Source organism: Cyprinus carpio, chromosome A5 (genome assembly GCF_018340385.1).
Source record: "Cyprinus carpio isolate SPL01 chromosome A5, ASM1834038v1, whole genome shotgun sequence".
NCBI lineage: Eukaryota > Metazoa > Chordata > Actinopteri > Cypriniformes > Cyprinidae > Cyprinus > Cyprinus carpio.
In genome coordinates this window covers 32,288,082-32,300,661 of record NC_056576.1, presented here as the reverse complement: position 1 = coordinate 32,300,661, position 12,580 = coordinate 32,288,082, and the positions used below count along the sequence as shown (strand labels likewise).

The window sequence follows — 12,580 nt, the reverse complement described above, 5'->3', positions numbered from 1 at the left end:
AGAAGACTGCTGCTAATGAGAAGTGGTTCGAAGACAATTGTATTGCATTTGCACAAAGTTTAATTGAATTATACAAGTGTCTCAAATGAGTCTCAAGTGATTACTTGGATGGTGTCAGGCATACTCCGATAATTTCAGGGTAAATGTTATAAAACCTATCAAAAACACATCCTGGCCACATTTCACCCCAAAATCAAATGGAAGAAATAATAAATGATATTTTGCTTAAAGACAATGTTGGCTGTTTTAGGAGCTTTAAAACTTAATTATGACAAGGCAAAAAAAAAATATTAAAGTTCCTAAACTTATGCTTAATTTTTATTGCAAAAAACAGGAGTGCACAATTCACTACATTTCAAATGTTTAGGTTCAGTAAGATTTTAATACTTTTAATTTAGCAAGGACACCTTAATTGATAAAAAGTGATGGTAAAGACTTTTCAAGTTGTTACAAAAAAGAAAAGAAAAATCTATTTCAAACAAATACTGTTCTTTAGATTTTTTTTTATTCATCTATTCTAGCCTCTTGAGGAAAAAGTATCACAGTTTTCACAAAATAAGCATCTCATCTGTTTTCAACATTGATAATAATAAGACATGTTATTTGTGCACTAAATCAACTTTCAAAAGTATTTAAAAAATCTTACTGACACCAAACTTTTGAATGGTTGTGTATATTGGAACCATATTGTTTATCACCAGATATAAGAGATTTTATCTGTTGGTATTAGTTGATATTGGTTACAATATACACCAGATGAAAATGGATATTTAATATGCATTTATTCAATTCATTTACATTTTACTATAGTTAATTTAATAACACTCTAAAAAGTAATACTTTGATCTTAATCATTTTATTTATTTTATATGATTTAATTTTATTTGACTTTTTTATTATTCACACAAAATATTTCAGAATGGTAATAAACGGCCATTTATCAATTACCGGCCACAGCATCAAAATACATATCACTTTATCTGCCAGAATTTAATATCAGTGCATCCCTATGTGAAATATATTTATATTTTCCCCCCTTTGATTTCAGGGGTTTAAAATTGTGACAGAGATCCACAACACTTGTAATCTAAACCAAGCCACACACACTTCACAAACGACTACCCCTCCATAACATGCAACAATTCAGCTCTTAAAATACTGCAAGAAATGCAGCTAAAAAATCTTCCATGTACTTTAACACAGTGCAATGCATAAGCCACTCAGTTTACACAAATCACAGGCAAAGCAGCTGGAAGAGCACATGGGAGTACTGGGAGTATGGAAGAGAAAAAAAAAAAAAAAGAGGTAAAATATTACTAAATGCACAAAACCTAAATTGCTCAGCATGCATCAAAAGAGGCTACATTGAATCAGTTCACATGCATGAATCAACAGTGAATAAAAAAAAAACATGAAGAGCAAGCTGGTAGACAGTCAGTCAGAACAGTCGCTGAGCATGTCCTATTGGGCGCATTCTTTGCATTGTAAAAAATCAGTGTCACCTGAAACAAACGGATGTGGCCAGCACAGACGAGAGACACCTTAAAGAAGAACTGTTTTTGGCCCTGTGATTCAGACTCTGTGTCACTAAATAATGCTTTTCTACTCCTACATCATACAAACCTTCTGATCACAGCAGACAAATAAATCAGTGGCATAGATTGTGCACAGGTAGAGCATTTTAAAGGTGTGAGGGGAAGTGGACTGTGGTACAGTGGAGGAGACTTTATGTCACAACCAACCATTATCTTTTATTCATGCAGAGAATTCAAACACACATTTACCCCAGTCAGCCCTTTCTATTATAGTGTTTTGACATGCTCCTCCACAGTCCCGGTGAGGGGTGGGAGAGATAGGGGTGGCAGGGTTGCGGTACCTGTTGGGGTGAGATGTGGGCAGCATGAACTGGAACTCCACGATGCAGGTGTTGTCCTTCAGCTGACGGTGCTGGACACTGTTGAGTTCATAAGCGATGTAAGCTCTACGAACATACACCTGAGTAAAGAGAGAGAGGCATGTTCTGCATCATATAAAGATAAAAAAATATACTTAATTCTTTGGATCAACAGCGTGCAACACAGCTTCTCATCCAGGACCCCTTGTCATTTCTAGGCTGGACTATTGTGATGCTCTTCTAGCTGGACTTCCACCATGTGCAATCAGACCTCTGCAAATGATTCAGAATGCAGCAGCACGTCTTGTTTACAATGAGCCCGAGAGAGCCCATGTAACACTGCTTTCTTATCTCTGCACTGGCTTCCAGTCACGGATCGCATCAACTTCAAGACTTTGGTGCTTGCCTACAGAATAGCCACAGGCTTGCTGAGGTCGGTAAATGAGTGGCGCCTCATGCTCCCATCGCAGAGAGGAACAAAATCACTTTCAAGGACGTTTTCTTTCACTGTTCCTCGCTGGTGGAATGATCTACCAATCTCCATCCAGACAGCCGAATCACTCACAGTCTTCAAAAACAACTGAAAACTCATCTCTTCCGTGAGCATCTAACTGCCTCCTCATTAATAAAATAAAAAATAAAAATTCTATGCTCTTATTATCCTTTCTGTCCTAGACTAAAACCTTGTATAAGAGCACTGCTTGTGTTTCTTGCCATTGTATGATAAATCGCTTGTTGCATTCCTCAACTGTAAGTCACGTCGGATAAAAGCGTCTACCAAATGAATTAATGTAATATGTTAAAATGTAAAACGACAGAGTCTTACCTCTAGAGCAGCCATCCGTACCACCTGATTACTGTGGTAAAAGAAATTTGGCAGCACGTCAAAGATGGATGTCTCTGACAGGATCAGTTTCTAGAGAAAACCAAAAAAAGGTATCAATAATTTGACAATACACAATGTTCTAGAGAAAAATATTAAAGCTTAAATGTGGAGTGCGCATTTCTGTTCTAGTAGCGGCGTCAAGTGAAGCTTTAAGAATACACTACTGTTCAAGAGTTTGGAATAAGATTTAGAATTTTTGTATGTCTCTTATGCACTTATTAGTCTATTGACGTGGCATTTGTTTATCAGAATTACAACACAAAAAGTATTATGAAATACTATTATAATTTCCTATTTTAATATATTCAAATCATTACTCCAATCTTCAGTGTCACATAATCCTTCAGAAATCTGTCTAATATGCTGATTTGGTGGGTTTTTTTATTAGTAGTAACATCTTTTATTATTATCAGTGCTTAAACCATTGTGCTGATTAATTAGTTTTTGTGTGAACCATGATATTTGTTTTTTCTTTCCCAGAATTCTTTTCAGGATGGATAGAATGTTCAAATGAACTGCATTTATTTGATAGTGTAACTAGTTAAGTGAATCAAACAATAAACTAAAGACAATATTTCACATAAATGTATCAATTTATCAAATTATTATTATTCACCTGACAGTTAGAAAACGATTAAAATACTTACATGACTTGTTCATTTTATATAATTATAATATTCCTTTACAAAATACTACGGTAAAGTGTAAAGTGTGTTTTGACATCTGAACTTAATTTAGAAAAGTGTGTCTGGAGAAAAATGTGTTCTGCATTTAAGGTAATAAATAATTCGCTTAAGTTTATTCAAATTATTTGAACTGCAATTTAGAAAATACAACCTCCTGTCATTGCCATTCGAATTCCTTTTCAACATTTCTGTTAATGTAGCCAATTCAATTCAAAAAGGGGAGTAATTTTTTCAGTTGTAAACTGTAAATAAAGTGTTGCTGTCCAGCAGATGGCACTGTAGATCCGTCACCTGCAGGTTTTCAATGCAGAACTGATGTCCGTACATGTCGATGGCAGACAGGAATATGGATTCCACTTGATTGTGCCGTAGCTCGTATGACGGAAGGTGAGAGGCGATGAGAACCTGCCGTGCCCGTAGTGCCACCTTGGCATTAGTGGTCTTGCTGAGCTGTGTGAGTTCTGTGAGTATTGCCATGAGCTCATCTGTCAGAGTGGGATCTCGTCCACACAGCTGATCCTACAGAGAGAAGTTAGGGACAAATGTTTTAAAGGGATAGTTCACCCAAATATTAAAATTATGTCATTAATGACTCACCCTCATGTCGTTCCAAACCCGTAAGACCTCCATTCATCTTCAGAACACAGTTTAAGATATTTTAGATTTAGTCCTAGAGCTTTCTGTCCCTCCATTGAGAATGTATGTACGGTATACTGTCCACGTCCAGAAAGTTAATAAAAACATCATCAAAGTAGTCCATGTGACATCAGAGGGTCCGTTGGAATTTATTGAAGCATCTAAAATACATTTTTGTTCCAAAAATAACAAAAATTACGACTTTATTCCGCTTTTTCTTCTCTTCCGGGTCTGTTGTGAACGCGACTGCTGTGACTGTTGATGTACGACGCTGCTGACGTGTTCTCTGGTGCGCCCAATAACAAAGATAACACGTCAGCAGCGTCGTACTAGTGATGAATAAAGTTGTCATTTTGGTTATTTTTGGAGCAAAATGTAAAAGCGGAATAAAGTCGTAATTTTTGTTATTTTTCGACCGAAATGTATTTTCGATGCTTCAATATATTCTAACGGACCCTCTGATGCCACATGGACTACTTTGATGATGTTATTTTATTACCTTTCTGGACTGTGGACAGTATACCATACGTACATTCTCAATGGAGGGACTGAAAGCTCTCGGACTAAATCTAAAATATCTTAAACTGTGTTCCGAAGATGAACGGAGGGTCTTACGGGTTTGGAACGACATGAGGGTGAGTCATTAATGACATAATTTTAATATTTGGCTGAACTAACCCTTTAATGATATGACTAAATATAAATCTGATTTTATTAAGTCTCGACTGTTATTACATTATGCTATCTACTAGAAACAACAACAACAACCACATTTCCTGCAGTCTCTCTGTTTTTTATGACTGTGTACTCACGATCAACATGGTGACCAGAGAGTTCTTCTTTGTGACTTGTGCATGAGAGAATATGTAGTTGAGCACATTGGCCATGTCCCCTTTGTTTTCCTCTCGTAGAGCAAATACACACTTGTCATAGTGACCTGATAATAACACACAAACATAAACATAAATATGTTAATACAATGGAAAGAATAGAAAAAGCAAACATTAAATTGAAAAAATGTATTAAATAAAAATTAAATTTCATTTTATTATTTTTTGTAATTTTTGTTAGTTATTGGGGGATTTTTCTATATATTTCTAATATATTTCTATATTGCTTTAATTTCAGTATTTCAACTTAAACATTTATTTCAGTTGTCAAAGCAACATTTCTAATTTTCATTTAATGTTTATAGTTTTTTTTTTTTAAATATAATATTTATTTTATTTTATTTCAGCTTTATTTCAAATCACCAAAAATTATTTTTAATAGCTTTAAGCGTTAATTAACAATAACAACATTGGAAATTATCAGAAAAATAATAAAAAAGTAGTTACATTTTAGTGAGAAAGGAGAGGTTTTCCGAATATAGTTCACATCTTTATTTTAATTTTCTAATATTTTTTGTTTTAAAATGATATTTCGTTAATTTTCAATATTCACATGTGGGATCTTGTGTTTCTATTTTCTATTTCTAGGTATTAAAATATTTGAGTATTTTCATTTATATGATTTAATAAACCAGGAATGAATCAGTGTTACACTGCCATCCAGTGGTCACTTGATAAAATAAGGCAACTTCTTAAGTTTCCAGCAATATCTCATCATTTATGGCCATATAAGAAGCAGTCTTACCATGCTGAAACTGAACTTCCACTCTTAAATACTGCCTGAGGAGGTCCATCACCACTGCCTTCATATGCCCTCTGATGCCACTGCGGTACCTGGGTACACAACACACACCAGAGCCAGTTAACCTGTGTGTCTTTGATTGTATCTAATGTGTAGATTGTTTGATTATTCACTAACTTCTGAACCAGCTGTACAATGCTCTGTGTGTTCATGAAGAAGACTTCTCTCTCTGACTTCCTGTTCAGCGTGGCAGCATGACTGTCCAGTATATTGGCAATCTGCCATGAAAATTTGAAAACATTTATAAACAAAGGTCACAGTCTCGTAGCTTCAGAAACTCAAAGGATCACAAGTAGCACCTGCTGGCTGGGAAACTGGCAGAGGACAGATGTGATGTTGCTAGCATACTGAGCCATTTCTTTCTTGATAGCCTTCTCTACAGCAGGAGGGATCCGGCCTGAAACGCTCGTCATGATGTCTTGAAGCTCCAGCAGGGGCAGAGAGGGGTCCCTCAGAGTCTTCATCAGACGCTCCACCCATTCTTTCAGCTAAAACACACACATCCAAATCTTAATGCCTATACATACCAAGAACTTTAATGTGATATCTAACGAAATTGACTTTTTTAACTGCAGAAAAGTTATAAAAATGACATATTCCTTTGTCATCCAATAATGAAAATAAGAAAGCAGAAACAGAAGAATATAACTTCTTAACACGTTTTCAGCTTATTTGATTAATTCTACTATTATACCAGAAATATCATCAAGCTTTGTTCATGTATTATTTGTAATGCATGAAAATATGGCCCCCCCAAAAAAAACTATAAATAGTCCTTTTAAAGCTGTAGTACCAAAACAAGAGAACAAAACAAAAAAAACAAAAAAAATAAAAACAAAAAAACCAAATAAAAATAAAAAAGAAAAAGAAAAAAATTTAAATTAAGCTGAAAAGACAAATAAATATATTATAATATAATATAATTATTTTAATTGGAATAACAAAATATTTACATTTTTCTAGGTATGCAATATATATATATATATATATATATATATATATATATATATATATATAATGAGAGAAATTATGGATAAAACGTTTTATTTTTTTAAACCAGTATATTATAAACAAGGGGAAAAAATCATAGATTTATTGGCTTATAAAATCTATAAAAGCTAGGATTGTTAGACCTTTGAATATTGTCATGGACAGTTTAAAAAGTTTGTGAACCACTGGTATGAAGTCTTATAATGTGGATGAAGTGTGTTTTCTCACCTTGGCACTGAAGAAGGGCTCTGGCAGACAGTAGCCGTTCATAATGTGCACTAGGTGATCCAGGGTGCTGTGGAAGACTCGGTGAAGCTTCTCTCCCCTGAGAGCCACGGACTGAACACTGGGTAATGTTCCTGTAAACAGCTCGGCCTGAAACAGACACACTCATTGGAAACACTAAACCATTAAACCTGCTATAACTTCTGAATGGGAACCCGTAACACGTAGTACATTTAGCACACGTAACACATGCATGTACCTGCTGTACTCTGCTAGGGTCGTCCAGCTGCAGTTTGCCGATGACACAGCCCGGCTCAAGCACTGCACCTGCTCTCTTCACATAGTGAATACAGCCAGACTCAGAGGCGGTCAGGGTCATCACCATCTTCATCACCTAAAAGACACATACATAATGTTTAGAATGCTACAAACAAACAGACAAGTATCTTTATAAGACACTTGTATAGTCAAACTTATCACAATCCACTTTTTTATTTATACAGGAAGTGCTTGTATAATTGACATGTAAGAGGAACTACCTCATTTTTTAACATTACAAATGTGGCAAAATACAGTAACATTCTTTGTAGCAGCCTGGGAACATTTATGTCCCAATGAACTTCAAAAAGAAAAATCTGTGCACCCTGACTTCTGGAAATTAGGTAAAGCTGACTGATAACTCAAACACACCTCTATTTCTGCATAACAATGTCCAGCAAACAAGTGTCCCCCATCCTCCACCGTATACTGGATGAGTTTGCCAGCAGATGGCGAGCGCAGGAGTGAAGGATCATTCTCTTTTTCAAACACACACGTCTTGTTACCAATAATGATGCGATACCTAAAGAACAAAATAAAATGCATACTCAAATGATTTCCTACAAGCAACTATTTCTGTCATAAACTTTTTACCATCTCTTAAATTAATCAGTAATAGTATATTAAATAATTATGGAAAAGTTGTATTTGTATTCCTGATAAAAAATTTAAAAAAAAATCAATTGACATGTTAATTTAAGTTGTCTAGCACATTAAAAACAATTAACGCAATTAATGCAGCATCCTTTTATTCAGTTGAAAACTGCATAAAAGGCACAGCTACATGTTCACTTAATTAAATTAAAAAAAAAAATTTTTTTTTATATTTTTAATGTTCTGTCATTGTTATAACTTATATATAAATATATAAAGTAAAGTAAAGTTAAATTAAATTAAATTAAATTAAATCAACTGAAGAATCATCAGTAACTGGTATCAGTGATACTGGACTGCACTGATCGTATTTAGTAAAAAGATGCCATTAAATCAATATTTTTAAGTTTATGCTGTTTCCACATTAATTTGAAGATTCAGTGTGAAAATATTTATGATAACAAATTTTAATTTTAGGTTTAATTACAGAAATCTATGCAATTAATTAGTTATTTTTTAATCAATCAACAACATTAATATATATGTTGTATAAATAACCGACTGCATTGATTTATTGAAAGCATTAAAGATGGCATTCTCATTTTTAGTTCATACAAGTGTCCAACATTTAAAAGTAGTTCTAGACTTTAAATGATGAATCTACACTTTGAGCACCATGAACAGCTCTCATAACGTTCTCGTGTTTACCATCCTGTATTTACACTCAGAATCCTACCTGTCCACCTCCTCCTTCATATAGGTGGTGTAGCTGCTGCCGTCATACGAGAGCAGCAGACCCCCATCGCTCAACCGGTGAACATCCACCTCTGCCAAAGAGTTATTCATGATGACCACATAGGAGTTAGGAGACTGTCTGGTCACCTTTAGAACATATTTGGTCCCCTCATAGATCAGCTCAACATCCGCTGTGTTCAGCAGGGTGTGTGCAGGTAAAACCTGCCCTCTACAGACACACAGGACAAAAGAGCAAAAAGGTTGAGAACTTCCTATCACTGCAATAACATCTAGATATATACTCATTAGAACTGATTACTCAGTTTTCATCAGTCTTTATTTTTCTTTACTTTGATGAACAGATATTGATTCTTAAACTCCAAAATCATTCTTTTTATGCTATTCTGCTGATGCTTGAACAAACTTCACCATATCCAGAGATGAGCATGTTACTGATGTTTCTTTTATTTATGCTAAATAAATAAATTATTATATATATATATATATATATATATATATACATATATAAAAATGTTACTGATGTTATATATACTCCAGAGATGAGCATGTTACTGATGTTTCTTTTATTTATGCTAAATAAATAAATCAGTCATGAAAACAAGTTATGACAGGCACCGTTTAAATGTTACATAATTATAAAGATAATTACACACTTAAAAAGTTGATATAAAACTGCCTTATGTGCAATTTAAATGTCGATTATTATATCTAAAAAATATTGAATTTGCAGATGAATTGTTGTTAATTTTAACCTTTAATATTACAGTAATGTACCAACTGATAGGGCTCCCTGTATAGTTTACAGTGTTAGGTGAGAGATCGTTTTCCTCAAGAAAAACTGACATGTACAGTACTTTACCTGATGTATGCCCAAACTAATTAATTAATTTCCATTAGAATCAAACCAAATCAGAACAAAATCAAAAGCTTTTCATTCGGAATAATGAAATTACCCAGCCCTAATACTCATATATTTGGACTATATACAAAAAACACAACTAAAGTATAATAATTAAGTGTGCTCTCAAGATGCTATGTTAAATGATTTGTTACCTCTCCAGTGAGTGCAGGAAGTTGGACACACTGTTCCTGAGGTTGACATCAGCCACATGCAGAGCTCCACTCAGTACTCCCAGCATAGTGTCAGGACGCTCGGCCTACACACACACAATGATGTGAGGAAATGTAACAGTGTCTTGCTGTCACAGGTGATTATATGACTGAAAATGGCTGGAAGCAAGTGTTGTGATGTGAAATGAAGATGGTTATTTCATGCACCTGCATCTTCTCAGAGATGAGTCTGTCCAGCCAACCCGTGTCGATGCTGTTGTGCTGGAAACTTTCTGTTTCAAGCAGCTTTATGAGATACTCCACTGTTGTCCTGAAGTCTCCTCTGATAGACAGCTCTTTGAGGGCCACCACCATGTTTCTAAGATGATACATACAGGAAAATAAATTATATTTCTCTTGTTATCTTTTCCTTAGTGATTAAATGCAGAGTCAACTGCAAGTAAACCATTTGTAGACATCGTATATTTTACAGACGTTTCCATTTGAAAAACGGTGTAGTGGTGTAAGGTGATTGAGTAACGTCTGCTGTTCTCTACTTTTCTGAAAAACAGATACTCACGAGATGGCCTCCTCGCGGTTCTCTCCCCAGGAGAAGCAATGGCCAAACTGAGAGTCTGCAAACTCATGCAGACCTCCAGCAGCCGCCACGCTGAAGTAGCCCCACACATTCTTGTTACTGCGGAAATTTAATTCCTGGACAGTTCCTGAGCTGGGTTTGAACCCCTGGCACACCAAAAACACCCAACACAGACAATTCATCAGCAAAAGTTGTTCACATGGTAATTACTTTATAATATTTACACTACTATTCAAAATTTAGGGTCAGCAAGTTTTTTAAATATTTTTGAAAGAAGTCTGTTCACCAAGGCTGCCTTTATTTGATGAAAAAATAAAGTAAAAACAGTAATATTGTGAAACATTTAAATATATTTTAATCTATAAATTATATATTAATATTAATATTTTTGAGGAACCCATGGTACATTTCTCATGATTCTTTATTGAATAGAAAGTTCAAAAGAACAGTACTTAAGTCTTACAGTATAAGTCTTTTGTAATATTGTAAATTTCCTTATCGTCACTTTTGAACTACTTAATGCAATCTTCCTAAATAAAAGTATTAATTTCTTAAAAAAAAAGGTCTAACCCCAAACTTTTGAATGTTAGTGTATATTATATTATATTATATTATATTATATTATATTATATTATATTATATTATATTATATTATATTATATTATATTATATTATATTCAAAATGTTCATCAAAGTTTCAAAATCCAAAATAAATATTGGATAAAAGAAGTGTTCGTCAAGGTTTCTTCCAACTTCTGTCACTTACAATTAAGCAAGCCATTTCTTGTTGCTGTCTTTTTAAGACTTCAAAGACACTTCCTTTGCATGTGAAATCAACATCAGAGTTTATTAAATTTGTACATTTTGATACTTCAAATATCAGTCAGGATCACACACCTCATCTGGGTTCTCGCTAGTAATTCGAGCTGCAATGACATGTCCTCGTGGAGAGGGGGAGGTGGAGAGTCCATCAAAGTCAATAGGGGAGTCTCCCCATGGCTGCATCCCGTACATCACCCTGATGTCTTTAATGCGGTGAAGTGGGATGCCCATAGCGATCTGAATGACAGAACAAAAGCGTCACATAATGACCCATAACAAAAAAAAAAAAAGCATTATCAAATTTCACGGTAAAAATCTGCATAAATTTAAAAACAATCCACAATCTCTGATATTCTGGCCATTTAATATGAATAAAATATGTAGAAGAAAAGACATGAGTTCATATTTCTTCAATCATTAAATATGCACTTTTCCCTCTAATTTCTACACTCCCTTGCTTATGCAATTGATGAATACCTCCCCACTGTGTTACTCTCCCCCTGTTTCCCTTTGTCAGTCTCTCCTTTTCTCTCTCCATCAATACCCCTCATTCATCTGCAGCAATCTTTGTGTGTTACATAAGTGCATTAACATCCCTCTCCCACCCCACTGGACCCAGAGCACAATGGCCTCAGCCAAGTGACCTACATAGCAAAGACAGTGGTCACATGACAAGAGTCTGCTGCAGAGACTGTTTTGTATTGTTCACTAGATACTGCCAGTCTAGCAGTAAATGCAACCTTTTGCTCTATTGGCAGCATCTGTGGCCTGCTGATGATGACCACAAAAAAATACAAAAGTAAAAACAAAAGATAAAGGTATATAGTAATGTACTTACAGTAAGGTCACTGTAGCATAGGATTTCACATTTTACATTTTAAAATTAAGGTAAAAAAAGCAGAGGATTTGCATTACTGTAAATGCATCTTTCCTTTGGAAAAGGGAGGGAGGGAGTGAAGGAAGGAAGGAAGGAGGGAGAGAAAGAGGGCAGTTTTGTTTTGTTTTTTGTTTTGTTTTGTTTTTGTTTTTTGTTGTTTTGTTTTTTTGTTTTGTGTTGTTTTTTGTTTTGTGTTGTGTTGTGCTGTGTTGTTTGCCTGGCCTGGAATATTCCTTTAAAGCGCAAATTCTCATACAAACCTGCAGTTGGGCCGTAGGCAGATTAACATCAGCCACCATCTCAGTACAAGGATGTTCCACTTGAAGACGAGGATTGAGCTCTAGGAAGTAAAAGCTGCCGTCTTGACTGTAGAGATACTCCACCGTACCTGCACTCACATAGCCCACCATCTTCGCCAACCTCACTGCACACTGAAACAGACAGATGCACAGTTCTTCATTTCTATACATTTCTTTTTTCAGTTCAAGTAACCCAGAGCTTCATGATGGCTTATACTTTTTTCTTTCTTTTAGGAAAATATAGTAGTAACATTTGA

The 12,580-nt window shown here is 34.9% G+C and overlaps 1 protein-coding gene across 1 annotated transcript in view; it reads right to left on the bottom strand.

Moving 5' to 3' along the window:
* Nucleotides 1-12,580, bottom strand: part of LOC109081411 (acetyl-CoA carboxylase 1-like) — a 61,541-nt gene that overhangs the window by 18,392 nt on the left and 30,569 nt on the right. Inside the window, exons 11-26 of the mRNA XM_042757417.1 lie at nucleotides 12,285-12,455; nucleotides 11,223-11,384; nucleotides 10,308-10,471; nucleotides 9,956-10,106; nucleotides 9,731-9,834; nucleotides 8,658-8,885; nucleotides 7,700-7,850; nucleotides 7,269-7,403; nucleotides 7,013-7,159; nucleotides 6,094-6,282; nucleotides 5,912-6,012; nucleotides 5,738-5,826; nucleotides 4,915-5,039; nucleotides 3,758-3,985; nucleotides 2,721-2,810; nucleotides 1,877-1,995 (exon numbers count right to left, since the gene is read on the bottom strand). Of these exons, the coding sequence (XP_042613351.1) occupies nucleotides 1,877-1,995; nucleotides 2,721-2,810; nucleotides 3,758-3,985; nucleotides 4,915-5,039; nucleotides 5,738-5,826; nucleotides 5,912-6,012; nucleotides 6,094-6,282; nucleotides 7,013-7,159; nucleotides 7,269-7,403; nucleotides 7,700-7,850; nucleotides 8,658-8,885; nucleotides 9,731-9,834; nucleotides 9,956-10,106; nucleotides 10,308-10,471; nucleotides 11,223-11,384; nucleotides 12,285-12,455 (2,354 nt within the window). The remainder of the gene's footprint in view (nucleotides 1-1,876; nucleotides 1,996-2,720; nucleotides 2,811-3,757; nucleotides 3,986-4,914; nucleotides 5,040-5,737; nucleotides 5,827-5,911; nucleotides 6,013-6,093; nucleotides 6,283-7,012; nucleotides 7,160-7,268; nucleotides 7,404-7,699; nucleotides 7,851-8,657; nucleotides 8,886-9,730; nucleotides 9,835-9,955; nucleotides 10,107-10,307; nucleotides 10,472-11,222; nucleotides 11,385-12,284; nucleotides 12,456-12,580) is intronic.